The sequence below is a fragment of the Nannochloropsis gaditana genome (genome assembly GCF_000240725.1).
Source record: "Nannochloropsis gaditana CCMP526 unplaced genomic scaffold scaffold364, whole genome shotgun sequence".
NCBI lineage: Eukaryota > Eustigmatophyceae > Eustigmatales > Monodopsidaceae > Microchloropsis > Microchloropsis gaditana.
Genome location: NW_005803589.1, coordinates 1 through 20,430, shown reverse-complemented (window position 1 = coordinate 20,430; position 20,430 = coordinate 1). Strand labels below are relative to the sequence as shown.

Below are 20,430 nucleotides of genomic sequence, written 5' to 3'. Positions count from 1 at the left end.
TTACGTGATGCATGGGGGAAATAAAAGTCCTTCTGACGATGCGGTCGCGAGGATGGTTGACTCTTCTGTCACTACACTTGCTTTGTCACATTGTAAATAGCGCACGCGTGCCTGCAAGCAGATCGTGTCAGGCTTCGCATTCGTTGGTGATTTTTATTTTTCTTTCCATGACACGAACTCGGTGATAGCGAGCTCCCTCAGGCCAGGCTGCCGACGCCTGTGGCTCTCTCTGATGGCTGCCATTAATACCGTTTCTTACCGCGAAGCCACGCTACAGTAGCAACAGGTTGGCAATACCCGTGCTGAGGAATCGTGCCAGATCATATTTGCGTAGAATCTTGGGGCGAAATATCATGCGCACGGAGTTTTCAGTGAGGCTTCTCAATTTCCTCTTGCTTCAAGTATCTTCGTACACGTACCTCTAGGCTAGCTACCGTGTGGACTCTTTTACGAGAAGCTTCGGGATGCCCGATAGTGTATTCATCAACTTCCTATTTCAATAATTACAGCCAAAAAGAATATGCGACGCATATTAGTCAGTCTCCTGCTCGCACGCGAGGTGATGGGTTTTCTGCCCCCATGCCTCCCTCATCAGGAAGCAGCACACGTCCCTGTCACCATGTCTCCACGCGGTACCTCATCACCATCTGCGTTGGCAGCCTGGAGCGGCGGCGGAGGAGAATACGACTTACTCAAAGGCAATAATAACGTGGATAGGACCAGCGATGGTAATCTACCTGAGTTCGATTTGCTCGGTGGGAAAGCACAGAAAGAAGCGTCCGTGATAAGGGAGGTCCGTGAGGGTGGGCACTCCGAAACAACAAGAGGAAGAACGTGGTCACAGGGGTGCTCAGTTCAAATATTGTGCATACACTGTTCTTTCTCCTGCACCTGTCACTTACTTTCCGCGTCCTTTCCTGCTCTACAGCTCTCAAAATAGCTAAGCTTACACTCATTTCTTTTGATTATCGATATCAGGACCCTCATGACACTTTGCTGGCGGAGCTTATCTTCACAACGGAGGATGTACGGGAAGTGATATACAAACGTTTGGAGGACTGTAATTCGGGTTTTGCTGATTTCTTAGAAGGTCGCATCAGCATGGCGACAGATTTGGAAGAACGGCAGGCGTTGCGCTCATTGGTGGAGATGATTGAGGCGGTTAAGAAAGCCGTTGAGCGCAAAAAAGTGGAGGATACCGTGCGGATCAGGGAAGAGCAGCTACGGCAGTTGGAAGAGGAGGCCCGCCTGGCAGCCGAAAGGGCTGAGGCAAGGAAGCGCCCGACTTGGCAGGAGGGGGAGGTCAAAGAGTCGAGTGAGCGGGAGGAATATGCGCAGAGCATGGGCACAGACGTTGCCCCGTCAGTGAGAGAAGATGTGGAGGCATCGGCGCTGGCCATGGACCCGAAGCAGAGCTATGAGCAGCTGCTGGAGGCTTTTCTTGGTCTGGACTTTGGCAAGGAGGAGTACGTGCGAGAAGTGGTGGAGGCGAACTACGAGCGGTGCACCATGGAGTTCTTGGACCTATTGGGAGAGCGTTTGAAAGATGACTCCACGCCGCCCGGAGTGCAATCGCGTCTAATGGCCCTGAAGGGGCACATCGAAGACATACTGCGGGCGAGGATGTCGCGAGCCGCTGAGCGCCTCCAGTCCATTGTCAAGGCGGGCGCCTTGGACGAAATGGTGGATCAGGTCTACGAGTTGAATCAAAGGAACGAAGTCGATGAGCCCCTGATCTTGCTTTTGGAAACAAATGTCCAGCAGGCAGAGCGCGCCGGTGCAGCGCCGGCTGCAGAGCTTTTTCGCAAGCTCCTAGCCACGGCCAGAGAGGCAATCGATGAGAAGCTGAGCATGTCCACTCGCCTTGTCCGGCGACTTCTACGAGTGGCTGACCCAGAAAAGCGGAAAGAGATCCTCCACGACGCCTTCCGACCCAAGGCCTCCGCCCTAACTGCGGAGGGGGCTAAGACGGGGGCTATGCCGGATGTGCCTCCGCCCGACTTCATAGAAGAATTGCGGCAACTGATTAAAAACTTTGGCAACATCGAGACCGACAATTTTGCAGAGAAATTGCGCACCTTGGTCGAAGAAGCAGAGGAGGTCTCCACGACCATCTACGGAAAAGCGATGTCTCACCGCGAGCAGCAAGACTATATGTGGCAGAAGGGCTCGATTTCGGTCTTCGATTTGGAAGCTCTGGAGGGAAAGGCTCAGGCCGTTGGTGACCAAATGCCTTGGCAGAACGACGCGTACGATAATATGATGCCCCCAGGTTTTGAAGATGGTGTTCGTACCATCGGTGGAAACGATAAGAGTAGTTTTTAATCGCGAGTCCGGTATTCTCATATTTTCTTAATTGCCCCCTTAACGAAAAAAAGGTAAAATGAGGAAGGGATGTCGTGACGTGGAAGCCTGTTGCCCTGAAGGACAAGCATTCTCACTTGAAAAAGAAAATTATTCATAAGGGAGGGCATCTTTAAAAGTTCGCGATGTGAAGATTTCTCAAGATGTCCTTGGATCCTCGAACCGCAAATCCGTCATTGCCGCCAAGACAAAGGCAGGAATACTGTACTTAATTTGTCCCCTCCCAGCAATCTTGGTAATTTCACATGCGTTGCTGTAATAAATAACTCATCACGGCGAAGACCATGACAGACCGATCGCAATGCTGTGTGCAACTAGACAAGTCCTGGGCCGTGGGACCAATACAGACATAAGACGGCATGTCTCCTGCGCCGCAGACTTGACTGCTCCCGAGCTTCCGGTGAGTAGTATCGGAAAAGGGTGCTCTCTGCAAATACAACCTGATAGCTTCGATCACGCCGGCCCTCCAACGAGACGAAGAGCTCGCCGCCTTTCGCCACCTGCCCCGCACCCTCGCGAGGGCGCCTGCTTTCTATTGCGAGGGGCGTTGCTGTCCAGTTCTCTCTTAAAAAATGTAAAAGTTGCAGCTCACGGAAAATTAATTGAACAGCAGCAGGGACGATTGAGGCATAGAGGCGCCAAGGGCCATATACCGCGCCAGGCTAGCACACAGCGGCGCCGCTCCACTACCCCTCGCCAGCCTCCTCCGCGCCTCGTTGTTGCGCAAGAAAGGGGAACGCTTCCCCCCTACGACTGGACTGATTTGTGCACAGGTAGGTCTACAATTCAGTTTTATCGATGTCAATACGTTGTAAGCTGTGCTTTCCGGCTTATCGATTTGGGAAGTGTGTTTCTGGTCTGCTCACTCAGGGAAACGTGCGTGTGAGATGAACAGTTCTTATCTCTTCATCAGCTCATCGCTCTTTTGTTCCCTGTAGTCTCAGCATGTTTGCCCCGCCACTGCATGTGACGTACAAGGTGTACGGGAAAAGCGCAGAGTCCCACCCGGATCTCGACGACCGGAGCTTGCAGGTTGCCATGGAAGACCGTCTGGCGCAGCATCGGTTACAACGACAGCGACGCCGACGTCGACTGCGTGGTACGCTTGAGAAATCGAGGGGACGGAGTGAGGAAGTCGGCGTAGAAGCGAGAGCGTGTAGCGGAACAGGTCTCAATCTCGAGGACCAAGCATATATCTTTTCCCCGGCTCGGGAAGGTTGGCTGATAAAGCGAGGCTCGGGCGGGTTGCGGATGTGGCGTCGACGCTGGGTGGGGCTGGCCAATAGGAAGCTCTGGTATGCCAATGGACCTGCTGGTCCCGGGGGTGGGGGCGGGAACTGTGTCGCAGGGAGTCCTGAGAAGGGATCGATTGGGTGCATGGAACTCACGCAGTGGAGCCAAGTGGAAGAGGTTGCTAGCGCCGACGGCCTGGTCTTTCGCGTTGTTTTTGGCAGCCCAGAAGACACAGAAGCCGATAATAGGACGGGAGGTCAGGCGGAGACGCACAGTGTCAGCCCTGAAGCCGAGAGCAGGCCTTTCGCCGCCGCCGGCCGCCCGCCTTCTTTCCTGGACCCGGTGGAGGAGCTCGCCAGCAACCGCCGTGAAGACAGTAGTACTACTGAGTGGCCGGGGCAACCCAGCCATCCAGGCTTATTGGAGGCCCTGGCTCTAGATTCTGAAGGCAGCGGCTCCGTCTCAAGACAGGGACATGTGTCGCAAGGAGGGTGGTGGTTTCGAGCCGAGAGTTTGCAAGAAAAGCTGGTGTGGATGGCCAAGATCCGGGAAAGCATCTCACTCGCCGCCTGGTGGTCGGGCCTGCGCTTTGGCCCCTCTTTGGGCGAGGGAGGCTTCAGCCAAGTATTGGAAATGCAGGACACGCGCACGGGCGAGAGGCTGGCGGTGAAAGTGATGCAGGCGCGCCGGCGCATGGAGCGGGACCAGGCGCTGGCTGAAACAGACATCTTGGCCCTGGTGGGTCGTCGGGTCCGGCACCCACATCTGATGGCCCCGCGGCGCGTTTATGTGGAGGGCGATCGCGTCTGGATCATGTTCCCTTTGTGCACGGGCGGGGATTTGTTCCAGCGCCTGCTTAGAAAGGGGCGCGGGCCGGAGGGGGAGGCGGCTAGCATCATGCTGCGCCTCCTCTCTGCGGTTCAGGCCCTGCACCAACACGGAATTCTGCACCTGGACATCAAGCCCGAGAACGTTCTATTCGCGAGGGAGGACGATCCGTCGGAGATCTTGCTCACGGACTTCGGACTGTCGCGGAGGATCCACCGGGCGGAGCGTCAAGGAGCAAGGGACCAGCAGCCCGCAGGAGCAAGCAGGGTTGGCTCGAACGCAAGTGACTCTAGTGACGATTCGGAGGAGGAGGATGAGAGCGCCGTCCTCGGTCAGGATCGCGACTACTTCTCGCGCCTGCGGTACAACATGGCCTTCGACGAACGCGTGAACGGCACCGTCGGCTATATGGCGCCCGAGGTGGTGCTGCACAAGCGCTACACTCCTGCGGCCGATGTCTGGGGTCTCGGAGTGGTTTTGCATATACTACTGGTCGGTTACGCACCTTTTCAGGATGCGCGGCAGGTGCGGGGTAGTACAGAGAGGCTTCACAGCAGTCATCAAGACGCGCTGGAACGCTCGGTGCGGGGGGAGTTTGTCATGGACGAACTGGACTGGGCCCGCGTATCGCCAGCAGCGACAGATCTGACGCGGCGGATGTTGACACTAGATGAATCAAGGCGCATCAGTGTAGCAGAGGCCTTGAGACATGCATGGTTGCAGGAAGCTCTGGGTGGCATAGAGAAGGTAGCAGTCAGGGAAACGAGATGGGACACTGTCTCGTCTTTGGCGTGCGCGATCATGCAAAAGCCCTCCACGCCATCAGACCCTCAGCGCAAGCATGCCCGCTCTTTAGATCGCACCTCTCAGCAGTCCTCCTCGTCTTTTCGTGCTATGTTCAACGAGGTCATCACTCGCGGGTCTTCCTTCTTGTCTTCCATCACAAGTACCAAAACGTCCCCTCCCACTTCGTCCTCATCTTCCTCATCCTCGTCCTCCTCATCGTAGCATTTGTTGACTCCGTAGCCGAGGGCTGAATCTGAGTTTGAACTTAGATCTTGCAAAAGATAGAAGGCGTAAGAAATGCAAGTGGCAGAACGCAAAGCGCTGTCCAACCTCCCCTCTGTAACGATTTGATGCGCGGCGAGATGGTGTCTGCAGACCAAACTGCATAATTGACGGCGCAAATATGTATTCGAGCATGTAAAACAAGAAGTTGTCAGTAAAGTGCGTAGTCATATAATCGCAGCCTACGGGAAAGAAGAGAAAAGCACCTCGGGTTGTCGCAGCCCTCGCCTTGCCCTCCTTGTGGACCGAGCGCCCGAGTCGCAGCCAGCGGAGCTCAGGGGTACGTGTTTTCCGCGTGCACACACGATTCCGATTCTACCGAGCCGCCATCTCAGGCCTGGCCGCCAGCCATGCTTAAATTAAACCGAGCACCTTGAAGCTCGCGACATTCCTATCTCCTCGCCTTCTGTCGGAGACAAATCGAAATAATGCTCTAGACATGAGGAAAGGACTTGCCGAGAAGCCAATCCAGTTTGGACATGAGCACCTCATAGTTTCGAAGCCAGTTGATGATCCGACTTGACTTTCACAAATACATTAACAGTCCATGAAATGAATTGGGGAGGACATCCGTCGGAGTTTGCCGCGGATAGGGGCCTCATGAACGATTCGAGGGCCTCCGCAAGTACTGCCGGGACGACGGCGTCATCGACATCCTCAAAGTTTGGCGGCTCCACCAACCAATTTCAAGTGGCGCAGCCAACATTTGCCATCGAAGCAGATCGAAATGGAAGCAGTGGTGCTAATCAATGCGGGAAGTTTATATGGCCTTTTGCGACCGAGGGGCCAGTGGATGGAGGTGACACCTCAATGTCCTCTAGTCATGAGCGTGCCTTGCATCCACCCCCATTGGAGGGTGGGTCGTGTCGTGATAGCGGCGGGATGGATTGGGACAACGATGGGAATGCTGACAATACTGGGGGGGAAATGGCATCGATGTCGGCTGCTCCCTCGTTTACTCCGCCAGAAAACATGGAAACAGCGCTACTGCTCGATCGCATCACGAGAGATGATGCCGTATCCAGGGGAATAGCGCCTGACCCTGCGTCTTTGCTACCACTGAAACATAACTGTGAGGAGCAGAAGTCTCCAAGAGTTTCTTTCGTGCAGAGTGGACCTTTCGGCATGAATACGGAGCAGTTCCCAAACCACGATCAGCCTGAGGGCCGACGGCAGCACCCGCATCCACCACCGCTCCAACGACAATCACTCCAGCTACAACAAGAGCAACAACAGTCTAACCATTATCCGGAGCATCACTATCCAGCGCAGCAAGAGCTACATCAAATGTATTCGAGCCACCAATCCCAGCCAGTGCAAGCACAACAAGCCCAACAGTTGTCACCATCATCGTTGCAACCACCACAACACCAACGACGGCGACAATCGCAACAACAAATAAAGGCTACCCAGCATCAGCATCTAGCAATTCATCACCACCCTACCCCGATTTTGCCGCGACATGACGTTGCAATAATGCCTAAGCCGACGCCCTGTAGCCCGACAACGTTGATTCCGCCGACTCTTGTCAAGCATGAGTCAATTATCAGAGTATCTGGTATGGGAAGCGGCAGGACAGCAGCAAGCGACGCTTTTTGTGCTGGGTCGGCCGCTAAGCGAGGAACATCTGGTGCACAAGTTATGGGCACTTCGGAAAGGGGGATGCAAGAGGAGGATGGCATGAGTGACGAAAGGAAGAAGCGCCTGAGAAATGAGCGAGAGCAGCGGCGTGCCCATTTAATCACAGATCAGATTGACAATTTGAAGGGTGTATTAGAAAACAGCAACTTTCCCTTACGGTCAACGTCGAAATTTGACATCCTGGCGGCCTGCGACGAGTACATTCAACATCTCCGGCAGCGCAAAAATTGCTTGGATCTCAAACATAAATTGAGCGGGGGCGGCGCTGGCTCCCCCATGACTGGCTTTTGCAAATACAGTAAGGCTGGCATTGGGGTTGAAGGACAGTCCTCCTCGTCCGTGAGCTCGGCCTCTGAAGATAACGAAAGCACTAGCAGCTGGGGAGGGGGTCGCGGCGCTGCCGGCGGGGCGGCTGCATCACAGCGGGAAATCGTGTTGGATTTTTCTGAGATCTTTCGCTCATCCCACGTTCCCATGGCTGTGGTTTCCATTGATGGCCGGCTTTTGCAGTGTAACGAGGAGTTCAGTCGTGTAACCGGATACACCAACGACAAACTTGCAGGAGTCACCCTATTTGGTCTTGCGGCGCCAGAGTGCTTGGAACAGCTTTTCAAATCCATCGCCCGCCTTCTTTCTACCGCTGCATTGGACGAAAAAAATCCGGCCTACTTCGCTACCGCGGCTGCGCGGGCAACGCCGTTCTCCCATCCTGGGTACAACGAGGCTAACATTTTGCTTTCTCTTGTGCGCGACGAAGAACATCGCGCGAGGGCTTTTCACTGCTGTATTGTTGCATCTCAACGCTATGGGCAAATTGCAACGGAGTCAACGATGGAGCAGGCGACAGCAGTTAGACCTCAGATGTGATGGTTTTCTTACGCCGCGAAAGATGTTTTTTGGGCAATGGATGGACAAATGGAAGGAGCTTATGTAATATTATCAAATTAGTTACAAGCACAAATGTGGTCAGGTAAGGTGTCCATTCCTGTGTACGAAATCCACGGCTTAGTGGGCTCACAGATGTATGGAAAACATCGCAGCTCACTCCATGAGGTGAAAATTGACATACCTGACGGCGGCGGTAAGAAAGGGGCGTAATCGCGAGTGTTTTGGTGACGTGTGTAAATGAAGGAGTCCGGTTATGGGCCGCCAGGACAGCAAAAGGAAAACCTGAGTTGTGTATCAGGGCTTTACCTTCCGATGCCAAAATTTCTGATCCTTGAAGCCGAGGAAGTCTTTTTAGGATGTTGAGTTGAAGCTAGCTTGGGTTGAGTCTAGCTGACTGATTGTGCTAGCCAGAGAGGGGAATGCGATGACTGGTCAATCAGGCTTCTAGGGCGCTGAAAAAGTGTGAACTTACACACTCGACAAAGGATTGAGACTGGTTTATTAACTGATACATGCATATCTGATACGACAGAACTCATGGATGAAACGAACGTCTTGTTTCTCGTTACCTTTAACTTGAGAACGTCAATGTTAACCTTGTAATCCTGTTCGCTCGTATAAAACTTTATCTAGCTTGATTATTTGTAGGCTTGACTTTCTTTGGCTAATTATAAGAGTAATGCCAAACTGGACCGAGATTGTTCGGCACTCTGACATTGCAAAAGCAATGACAATATATCGTTTCCTTCTTAACTCGCGAGTCTTCCATGTCAAACGTAAGAAAGAGTACTGAACCTTTTCTTGCCAGGAAATGTTTTCTCAGAAGAAGACCTGCCAATTTGCTTTACGCCTATGGACCAGGAAAAAAAGCAATATTGTGCCGTGCCCAAGCAGGCATTTTTCATTTACTGCCAGAGGTCAAACCTCCCCCCCCCCCCCAATATTGATTTCCATCACATCCCATGCATGACTGCCACAAAGTGACGCCAACGATGACGACCCTAACCGTACCAGGTATGGTTTAGCATGCATTTGTACGAAGCGATCGAGCTGCCCCATCAATAGATTGGAGCATGTGACCCGTGGGTAATACATAGTCTGGCACAGACGGGGAGCATGAAGCACGTGGGACAGAGGGAAAGCACCAGTACCAATAATACTACTTGCGGCGGCGATTGACTCCCTGCCTCTTGGTCGGTATATGCGTGCATAAACACGAAATAATTACGAAATGTTTCCAAACTTTATCACTTTTCACAGAGCAACCACTTTGTTAATCCCTCGGTCTCGTACCATGCCTCTGCTCCGCTTTGGGGGGCTATTCACGCTTACTTTATTGTGTGTTTTATCGATGGGCGAGAGCTGCACGTGCTTCATTGTCACACCGGGAGCTTCTCAAGTTGGGGCGATGCAAGTCACGTACGCAGCTGATTCGCACACACTCTACGGATATTTACAGGTAACGGTATCGGCATATTAGGATAATCTCGAAACGTTTTGACACTAATTGCCGCATTCTTGGTACAGTTCTGGCCCCGAAGCCGTCATTCAGATGGAGAGGTAATAAATGTGACAGATTGGGACTCGGGGCTGTTCCGGGGCGTCATCAGGCAGGTGTGTTGCCCATCCCGACATGAGCTCCCTGTTTTCAATATCGGGACTGGATCCCCTTAGACCTCACTTTTGCTTTCGATGCCTTTGAATTGTTATTATTTTTTCCATCGAACTGCTATAGGTGCCTTTGACATACAACGTTGTGGGAAACGTAAACGAATTCGGATTGTGTATCACGGAATCAACATGGGGCGGACTGGCTGAACTCGCACATCAACCCGGAGCCATTCTGGATTACGGCTCGCTTATATACATTACTCTTCAGCGAGCAGCCTCCGCACAGGAAGCATTGCAAGTGATGACTGACCTTGTGGCCGAGTACGGTTACGCATCAGAGGGGGAGACGTTCACTGTTGCGGATCCGGAAGAAGTTTGGGTTTTGGAAATGATTGGGAAGGGGGAGCACGGTAAGGGAGCTGTGTGGGCGGCCAAGCGAATTCCCGATGGCTACATTTCCGCGCACGCAAATCAAGCGCGAATTCAAACACTGGAAAGTGAAGGCATCGACCAGGTTTTATTCTCTGACGACGTAATTGACTTCGCCCGCCGAATAGGACGCTTTCCCACGGAGGCGCAGGATGATTTATTTTCTTTTAGTGATGTATACAATCCCATCACCTACCTGGCCGCACGCGCCTGTGAGGGCCGCGTGTGGGATTTTTTCCGCCGCGCCACAGCTGCAGACCAGTCGATCATGGGCCCATACCTCGATTATGTAACAGGGCGAAACTTGACGAAACGAATGCCGCTTTATATCAAACCTGTGGCGCCTTTGAGTACTTCGGACATTGTTGATGCCATGCGCAGTCATTATGAAAATACTCCTCTGGCTTTCGACCAGGACGTAGGAGCTGAAGCTTTCGGTCTCCCTTACCGCTGGCGGCCTTTGACGTGGCAACTTGACGATGGGCGCACGTTTTTCAATGAGCGCGCCGCGGCGACACAACAGACGGGGTTTAGTCTCTTGGCACAGCTCCGAAGAGGAGTCCCTGATCCCATCAAGGCGCTTCAATTTTTCGCAGTCGATGATACTGATTCATCAGTCATGATTCCTGTGTATGGCGGCATGGCGCTTGTCCCTCCCAGCTACGGCCCAGGCAGCATATCTGTTTTTGAGCCTGAAAAGGCATTTTGGGCGTTTAACATGGTGGCAAATTTCGCATATGCTCGTTATGCCATAATTAATCCGGATGTCAGAAGGCGGCAAGGCGCCTTGGAAGCGCAGCAATGGAAGCTGGCAGTTGAGATAGATGAGGAATTTACTCGATTATGGGGAGAGGACCAAATCAAGGCGGTCGCGATGATGACCACGGCCTGCGTCTCGAACGCTGAGAGCCTTGTCCTTGAATGGAGAAGGTTTTACGGAGAACTCTTCGTCAAATTCATGGATGGAAACATCAAGACAAAGGATAATCCAGAACAGCTTTTGCCAGATGTCGAGCAGCCTGGGTACCGCCTGGAATGGCGTGAGCGTATCGTCCGGGAGACGGGTGAGAGATACAGATTCCCTGCCGACATGTTTACGTCACAGCAATAGATGAGCTAGCGATAGGGCGTCAGTGAGGCGTGGACAGACGAATTCTATGGCCGCGAAGCTAATGTGACTGAGGTATGCATTCACACGCCAGGACCCTGAAATATACATGCAACACCAAGTCATGGTGTGTACGACCATCGTTCCTCACGGTAGCTTAAAGCCCACCGCTCTGGCCCACCAGGGCCATTGCTTGCTTCCATCTATAGCGATAAATCGCCTGGCTTACACGGGAAGCGGTAACATATCTGAACTCGCATAATTCAACAACTCCACTTCTCGGATGATATCATGCTGTAACAGCCACACAATCTGCGCAAGCTTTTCTTGTCTCGCATCCTTTATGATATAATGTATATGTGGACACGAGATTTATGGACGGGCATGGCTTGTCATTAGTCTCATTTGCCGTACAGGTGTCAACGATCCCGTGGTGGATCCCAAAGTCATGTTCTTGGCTCTTACCCGCTCTAAGTCCTTCAAAAGAGTTTCCAGACTTTTCCCGCCTCCAAAAGACGAGATCACGCGGAAAAATGAGCATAGGGGAAAGCGTTGCTCAAATGCCATACATTGTATAGATTGCGTTTGTGTAGAAGCCATGGGATGGAGCTAAAATGTGATGAAGAAATAAGAATCTGGAAATGAGGATGCGCATCATAACTCAGACAACGGTAACCCACTAAACGGCGTTTGAGACATACCGCGTACACGCTTTCCAAAGTAATAGTGCGCATAGCCCGAGCCAGTCCCCAGAATTGCAGATGGGCGGCGAGAGTGTACATGTGCGGAAGGTCAACGTGGATCGCAGCGGACGTCTCCTCCAGTGTTTTTAATGGGCTCGCGGCTCTCACCAAGTCGCGAAGCTTCTGTGATCCCCGCTCAGGCAGCTTTGTCAAAATATCCTCTTCATCCATGAGCAGCAACAATGTCTGTGAGGGTTGAAAAGGGCCTATGCCGGAGGTATGACTCGTTGAATTCCCGACCTCCACCTGATCGTCGTGCCGTGGAAACGACCCCGGAATACTCAGGCGAAGCCAGTCATTGATGATCACATCTACATCTTCGCCCTCCCGAAGACTGTGATAAATCCGTTTCAGGTCAGCTGCGAGAGCGCTTTCCTCCATCATCGTGTCCAGCATGGTCTGGGCGCCCTTGGCATGCATCCTTTCTGCAATGTCCAAAAGCGTACCAACTTCCAAGCTTACATACCCACAGCGCCGTTCTTCATGCAGCAAAGCACGCGAAAGACGCCCTAGTACATCTTCCAAATGATGGACACCCCGACTCCTTTCTACCGCATCGAGGCGCTCACAGGTCGTCGCAGTCGGTAATAACTTCACAGACCTCTCGCCACTGTGGTTGCACGCGACCGATCTTTGCCGTGCTGCCGCACGGGACATTGTGGGTAAGCACTGCTCTATCAATGAGTCTCTTGTCAGGGCTGTGGGTGGTGTGCGTCCCATCGCCAAGATCACGTTGAAAAGCAGGACATCGTCTGTCGCTATCTCCTTCGTGGCACTCGACGTAAGAACAGGGTAACTTAAATAACGAACGCGATCGATAGATATACGCAGAGGATGGCCACATAGGACGCTTTTAGGACGGAAAAGGCGAGCGAAGACTTCTGGCGTCAAATTGAGGAAGTCTTTCGCGCATCTGTACAGCGCCAAACTTGTTGATGTAGATTTGCCGGTTGCAGAGTAAGGACTCAATCTTGGCAATGGTGGATACCGAAAAACCAACCTCTGCCCCTTGTTGGCGTCATCGACCACCAATGCAATACCAAGCAGGGTCGAAATCCCATCATGGGGCCACAGCTGCGGAGTCATGATGCTACTGACCACAGGCGTTTCCCTTTACCCTATAGCTATTTGCAACGGGGAGGTTAGCTTAGAGTGTGGCCAGTATGATGCGTAATTTGGCCATTTAAGCTGCGTTTGCGCATGGAAGACATGATCTCACTGTGTGTCAACCTTTTTGCCGTCAGTGTGCTACGCGACAGTGACGCAGTAGTCTGGAGAGAAGGCGACTGTACCGGAGGGCAGAAGGCGTAAGGTTATTCGTCGCTTTCAGATGCTCGCGCAACCGACCTTGTGGCGTCAGGCAGTATTACGGCGGTGGCTAGGCCTGTCCGCAACAAGTAGAGCTTCCACAAATTTCGCAAAGAATGGACGGCAACCTCATCAGCAGTATATGCTCATACAAGGCACGATCCCGCAAGATGCGTGCTACCTTTTTTTTCGCCTCGATAGCGATAGTCCTGCCTTTTTTTCTTTTGTGTCGATACAAGTCCGAATGATGTTATCCTCAGGATAACATGCTTATACTCACATGTAGAGTGACTTGAGAAGGTGTAAAGGTACTTAAGATCTATTTGTGCGCCAAAGAAATTTGTCAAAGGAAATGTGACACGCGAAGGCGTACATGATTTTCGGCTTTCTTTCGTATCACACAGATTGTCCCCCATTTCCCGAGCTATTCCTCCTTTTCCGTTTTCCCTCTGAGGCTTTCGTCTTCATTTTCCCGGCAGACCGCTGTTCTCGTCTTGATAAGTCCCCATTAGCTAAATCTTCCCCGGGCGATCGACCGTTCAATTCCTCCATTGTGGCGGCGATGGCCGCTCGAGCCGCTTTACTGAGGACAAAATCAGTCTTGTCGGCCAGGCCTTCTAGAGGAAGAGGAGCTGCAGTAGTTGAAGAGTTTGAAAATGAAGACAAGGATCCTTCCATGTTATTTCCAGTCCTCTGTAGACTTGAGTCGCCAGGTTGCTGAATTTTACGGTTAAAAATTCCTTGGTCACAATCCTCCCCTTCAGATGAGTCTGCCTGGGAGAGGTCGAGAGAGTGGAGTGGTAGTGGAAGCCCTGCGGGAATATCTATATCGTCTTTTCCGTCGCTCTCCTTTCCCTGCGCTGTCATCCAGACCCCCAACCCATCCTCATGCACCGACAAAGGCCCCACAAGCCCTTTTTTCTGGTCATCGGACAGAGAGCCCTTCCCTCTGTCAGCATTACAGCCACGCTCAGAAAGTGATATATCCTTAGCGGGCAAGTTCACCGGCCTGAGCCCTACGTAGCGCTGCTCGCCCTCCTCGGCAGGCAGGTCCTCGTCCTCCTCTCCCTCATCTCCTTCCCTAACGTCTCCCGATCCGACCACACCCGTCGCCCGGCGCTGTGCCTCGCTCAATGACGCCAGCGACCCTGGCTTCAAGCAAGACCTTAGGCTTTGTCGCCTCCGCTCCTCGTTCATATCATCCTCGGTAGATCCCCCCTCAGCTTCCGCCAAAAAGAGCGTCAGCTCATTCTGTTCATTCCCCTCCCTCGGCTGAAATTTGAAGTCCTCTACGTCCACTAGTCCACTTTCTTGCACGGAGGACCGCTGAGGCCCTTGCGTCGATCTGCAAGTAACACCAGGCCACGCTTGCGGGTCTCCCTGGATCGGCCTGGGGTGCTTTGACGCCACCGCCGCCGCCGGCGAGGAGACGTGGCCGACCGGCTTGTGCCCCTCTCCTTTGCTGCGAGTCACTCCAGTGTTTTCCCTCGAGGTACCTGGGACGACGGTATCTGGGAGGACCCTGACGCTCTGCGGCTTCCGCGCTTCTTTGTTACTTTTCTCGATCACGGGGGCGTGGTCTTCTTCCTTGGCCCGTAAAGCGGCCACATAGTCCCCCCAAGACCCCCGGTCGATCCCTTCCTCCACTTCCAGCGTCATGGCCGAGAGCACCCGCCGAGTCTCGCTCAGTTGACGCTCTAGCACGTCACCTTTCATAGCCAGAAACGGAATGTTGAGATAGGCATAGAGTTGAGCTAAACCGAAACAATTTTGCATGGAGCAAGCGAAAGCATGGCAAGTCCTCCCCTGAGCTGTCTGCTCCGCGCTCACTTCCTGCAGGTCCCGCAAATTGAAATGTACTCGACGAGGCCGAACGGGAGCAGCTTCGACCGATTCACCCTCATGTTTGGTGTCCTCTTCAAGCTTCCTTCCCTCCTGCGTGTCGTCAAGAAGTAAATCTCGAAAGTTCGCCAGCAAAAGGACAGGAATGCCCCGTGGTACCTCGGCGAGTTGCTTTTGGACGTATTGCAGCGCCGTCGAGGAGAAAGGATTCATCATGAATATACCTCCATGCGACCCTTTCCAAACGTCTACAATGGTGGCATCCAATACACCAAATGCATGACTCCCAGAAGCACCTGCATGGTGCCCGCGCTGGGCGTGCACTGGTACGTCGAGCGGAAGCCCTGCCAGAGCATCAGGGTCACCGCCGCCGTCGTGCGCGACAGTGCCCGTCCCCCTCACATTATTTCCGATCAAACTACCGCGTCGGCCCAACCCCTTGTCAACGACGTCCCAAATCTCTACCTTGACCACAGCACCATCTTCTTTGGCGCTCCAATTAATGGTCGCCGTCTCGATCTCAGGCGTTGGCTCATATACTGAAGATGTAAAAGGTTGACCTTTAAGTCTACTGAGCAAAGCACTTTTACCGCTGCCGCGTTCTCCTCTGATAATAATCTTCAAATTGTGTGCGACCCCCTTGCCCAATTTCTTTTGAAGGGCCCCATCCATGCGTCGAATCGCCTGTCGTCGGTCCTCCTCTGATCGTATGCTTGTGATGCTGGAGCTAACATCGTTTCCCATGCTGTCGCGCTATTCCTATTCACGGTAAAGAAGAATAAACTTGGTCTGTAGAGGCACGAATGTACGCGCAAATACCAACACAATACTTCTCGTTCCAATCCTTCGATTTTGTCGGGCTCGGAAAGCTCGCCGGTCGCCCTGTCTCCCTCAAGTCAAGGAGCAGAGTATCATACCGTGTCCTCAGGCATCATATGATCTCTCTAACCCTCCGGGACGCGACTTTGTTGCAAGGAACCTTAGCATGCCAGAGGATACTCATGAAAGAGTGGAAAAAGGCTACAGAATAAAACTTGGTCCCCGCACTTCATGATCAAAATCTAACTTTTTAATAAACTGCCATCATTTCGTGAATCAAAGGCGGACCTGAGATGGGCCTAAGGGTGGCTCGGATGCCCCCTAGAAAAAAACGGACTGTACTTCAATAAACGGGCACTTGGGCTACCATTTCATTTCATTAAGGGCTTATGCATGGCTTCGCTTTTTTGCAACTCCCGATGTGCTGACTCTGCACTTTTGGTGTTGCGATACGCCAAAGTTAATAGTCAAACGAGAGGCAATTCGGTACACTAAAAAGCAAATAAAATTCTTAACGAAGACAACGTGACGATATTTTGATACGCACGTACCATAATTACGTTTGACATCTTGGGCCTCGCGTTCTGTATGTACTAATAGTGCAGCAGTCGTCCAGGATGAACTTTTGCGGGGAGTAAAAGTATATATGAATTCAGGTTGCTGTGCAGGGCTTGTGCGTGATTATGAGCAAATGCAAGAGTGTAAGCCTTAGGAAGAGCCTGAAAGTGCGAAGGAATGAAAGAGAATTAAGTGCTCCTGATTAAAATAATGAGACGATAATTCACGGAGGACTGACGAGAAGCGCGGATGCGTCTGTGATAGCGCCTTGTTCATTTGAAATTGCAATTTAGATATTGAATATCTTTATGAAGACGAGCCTTTTTTAAAAAAGAAGTTAGTGACTGGAAAGTTTGAGTTTATGGCAGCAACTTGTCCTTTTAAGTGGATGTAAAACACTTGGTACATTACATTCCAATTTGTCGATTCCAGCCAATTGGTTAATATTTGAAGACTGTGCTGATAATAGCAATCTCTATCAACATAAATTAACACCGTGTTTTAGCGCACGAACCCGGAAAGAGGTCCAGGCCCCTGGTAGCGAGGGGGCCCTCGGAGCGAGAGACAGTTGGCGGGCAAGCATACCCGGACCGAGGCGCGAGCTTCGGCCTTTCCTGCGAGACGAAACTTGAGCCAGGGTTAACACTTGACCAACATTTGCATAATAATAAATTAATTAGGAGGGGATTGAGCTTTCTAGACATGAGATGCTATAATTGGTCGAGTCGTTTTTGGGAATGAAAAAGTAATATTGAAGTCGAGAAAGAATGAAGGGAGGCCCAGCGAGAAGGCGATGGGTATCACTGTAGAAAGCCCGCCCCCCCAAAGCCTTAATTCGTGTCCAACCTAGTGGAATGAAGTGTCAGAAAGCGAGTTTGCCTTGACCGTGGGCATGTTGTGCCATTTCCTCCGTGCACGCGGCCTGGACTGAGACGTCGTGGGTGTTTGCATGGCTTTATTTCTTTAACTCCTCAACGAAAGAGGTGGCTCTCTTTTCGACCCGGCTGGACACTACATCGAAAAATGCGTCCTCACGCACACAGTGCGTACACACGTGCAACATTTTCATCTGTGGAAGTATCATAGAGGACGTGATGACTCCTAATCGTGCCTTAGTATTGGTCTTTGGTGGGCAGATATGGTTGTAGGAAGGACCACGTTTTTTGGGGGGGGACCTGCGACACGGTAGCCTATTCACAGTGTCATAATATATCCTTCCTGATTATGCCACAGGCGTAGGAACATCGTCCATGGCCACAACCATCGGCAGGACTTTCCCCACCTTGTTATCAACAGAGACTCACCGGCACACGCGCAAAACCTTGTGGAAAAGAGCCGGGGCTTAGAAGGTAATACGGAGGAAGCGACCACGACGGACGCAGAGCCGTCCTTGGCACAGTAATTTGTGTCTTGGCAGCGGGAGAGCAAGCACCTGCGTGAGCAAGTCCGATCCTTGAAGGAGGAAGTGGCGATGTTGAAGGGGGTGGTGGGCGGCCGAAGGGGCATGGAGGCATCACCGAGGCGCAGGGGAAAGAAGCCGAACGCGCTTCAGGGATCGCCCCTCCACCCACTCCCGAGAAATGTCACTGGAAGCACAGGTACAAGCGTTGCAGTCGGAGAAGAAATGTTTCCAGGCTTTGATCAAGGAGAAACAGGGCATCATTGCTCGGTTGCAAAAACGCATGGAAGAGCAAGACAAGACCTTCGTTGCCTCGGCGGGCCTCGGGTCTCGGATGGGCCCATGGCCCGGCGGCTTCGCAGATATTGGAGAGGGGAGTGGCGCCAGAGAGGAGAGGCTTGCAAGGGCTGCCACAGAGGTCGTGGCGGAAGTAAGCCCAAGGGGAGGGCGGGAAAGTAGGCAGGAGGAGGAGTGTGAAAGCCCCTCATGTCGCAGGGAGGAACGCGAATAGCCGCGAGCAAGTCGAGCCTGTTGATGCCAGGACCTTCGCGTCCCGAGCCGAGTCCATGACCTGCCCGCCCTTGTCCATCGTGGGCGTCGGCCGAGAAGGAGCAACGGGAGGAGGGACCGACCCAGGGCGGGGGGAGGGCGGGAGGGAGGAAGGGGGGAAGGAGGCAGGGCACACGAGCTCTTGTCGTTGGAGGGAAGGGACGTTCTGACCGACGAATTGTTCGAGGAGATGCAACGGCATAAATTCAACCATCCCCGCCTCAATATACGCGCGTGTTTGGACTGCCTCGTTCCGTTGTTTAAGGTGCCTTCAACCGCGGGTGCCTTGGCGGATTTTCGCGCCTTTCTTGAAGGGCAAGGGTTGCTTTGATTTCTGGGGACGAGGAAAAATCGTATGATGAGAAGCAAGACAAAGGCTCACGAACATCATCGATTGGATGATGGACCAGTAACTATGGGAAGCGATTTGGCCTTCGCTGCAGCCTCAGAAATCGTCAACGAGGACTATCATCTTACGGAAGATGAGAATGAGGTGCGAGCTGAAAGGAAGAAAGCCAAGGATGCGAAGTACCAGGCGCATATGAAAAACGGTACATGGGAATTAACCCCTTTACCGAAGGGAGAACGATGCATCTCAAGTGGCTGGGTGGAAACTGATAAGCGAGATCAGAATGGTGTTATTGTGAGGAGAAAGGCAAGATTTATTGCCAAAGGTTATAGTCAAGAATTTGGCTATGACTACCTCCACACTTATGCACCTGTTGCATCGATAACCACGATTCGTTTGGTATTAGCCCTAGCATGCATATTGGATCTTGAGCTGGATAACATGGATGTTGAACCAGCTTACCTTCAATCAGACCTTGAGGAAAAGGTATATGTCAAACAACCACCTGGATATGAGCAATATGGATCAAATGGAGAGGAGCTAGTTTGTCGATTACGTAAGTCGCTATACGGACTTAAACAATCTGGACGAAACTGGCATAAGAAGATTGATGGATGGTTCCGAGGATATGGTTTCCATCCTTCTTCTGCTGATCCATGCTTATACGTGAAGTTTGGATCTAGTGGTGAAATATTGGTTATCGTCTTATATGTGGACGATTTAATTATCACTAGTAACTCCAGGGAAATGGTAGGTAAATTCAAGCACGCTATTTCGAGGGAATTTAGCATGAAAGACTTGAAGGAGCTTGATTGGATACTTGGTATGGCAATCAAACGTGATCGAGGAAAGAGAGTTATGGAAATCTCTCAAACAGCCTATATCGATATGATGCTGGCGAAATTTAGAATGGCTGACTGCAAACCGGTCCTAACGCCCATGGAAGGGACTCTGACAAAAATGGATGGCAAGGACGTCAAACCAGATAATGAATACATGAAGCTAGTGGGTAGCTTATTGTATGCAGCACTGGTCACGCGTCCAGACATCGCATTTGCGGTGCAGTCGTTGGGGAAACACTTGCAAGGATCTAATGAGGAGCATTGGATCGCTGCAAAGCGTGTATTGAGATACCTGAAGGGTACTCGTGAGGTTGGACTCAAATACACAGGTAATTCTACGGGATCGTTTACCCTGGTGGGATACGCGGACGCGGATTACGCTGGCGATAAAGATAACAGACGTTCAACGTCTGGTTATGCTTTTACATTGAGTCATGGAGAAATTGTCAATACGATTGATTGGCGAGCCAAGCAACAAGAGGTGGTGGCCCTGTCGTCTGCTGAATCGGAGCTAATATCTGCTTGTTCAGCGACACAAAGTGCACTTTATATTCGTCAACTACTTATGGACCTCGGATTAAAGCAAGATGAGCCTACTCTGATTATGGAAGATAATCAAGCTTGCATTGCGATGGGGAATAATCCGATTACGCATAAGAGGACGAAGCACATAGATGTACGTTTTCAGTAAAGTATTCAAGAATAAACAAACAAAACAATCCCTAAGGGAAAACAACAGGACTGGCGTCGACCAGTGTCTTTGGTTGTCTTTGATTGTCTTTGGTTATCTTAGTGCGAGATTCTTGGGTGAATCGTTGGTCCACATTCTCAGGGAGAACTAGTGGTCGTAC

The 20,430-nt window shown here is 51.9% G+C and overlaps 5 protein-coding genes across 5 annotated transcripts; 3 read left to right on the top strand and 2 right to left on the bottom strand.

Annotated features, from left to right (window-relative positions):
• Positions 1-13,591: 13,591 nt before the first annotated feature.
• On the bottom strand, positions 13,592-15,115 carry NGA_2013710 (ras superfamily gtpase; the record flags this gene model as incomplete). The annotated part of the gene is made up of 1 exon (XM_005854858.1): positions 13,592-15,115. A coding segment is annotated over one exon (1,498 nt), but the record flags the coding sequence as incomplete, so codon positions are not given.
• NGA_2118010 (gtp-binding parf-like protein) lies at positions 15,093-15,758 on the bottom strand (the record flags this gene model as incomplete). The annotated part of the gene is made up of 1 exon (XM_005854863.1): positions 15,093-15,758. A coding segment is annotated over one exon (666 nt), but the record flags the coding sequence as incomplete, so codon positions are not given.
• Positions 15,759-18,845: 3,087 nt separating this feature from the next.
• NGA_2101310 (uncharacterized protein) lies at positions 18,846-19,279 on the top strand (the record flags this gene model as incomplete). The annotated part of the gene is made up of 1 exon (XM_005854862.1): positions 18,846-19,279. A coding segment is annotated over exon 1 (350 nt), but the record flags the coding sequence as incomplete, so codon positions are not given.
• A 173-nt stretch (positions 19,280-19,452) lies between these two features.
• On the top strand, positions 19,453-19,963 carry NGA_2101110 (copia ltr rider; the record flags this gene model as incomplete). The annotated part of the gene is made up of 1 exon (XM_005854861.1): positions 19,453-19,963. A coding segment is annotated over one exon (511 nt), but the record flags the coding sequence as incomplete, so codon positions are not given.
• Position 19,964: 1 nt separating this feature from the next.
• NGA_2101010 (gag-pol polyprotein) lies at positions 19,965-20,312 on the top strand (the record flags this gene model as incomplete). The annotated part of the gene is made up of 1 exon (XM_005854860.1): positions 19,965-20,312. A coding segment is annotated over one exon (306 nt), but the record flags the coding sequence as incomplete, so codon positions are not given.
• Between the last annotated feature and the right edge of the window lie 118 nt (positions 20,313-20,430).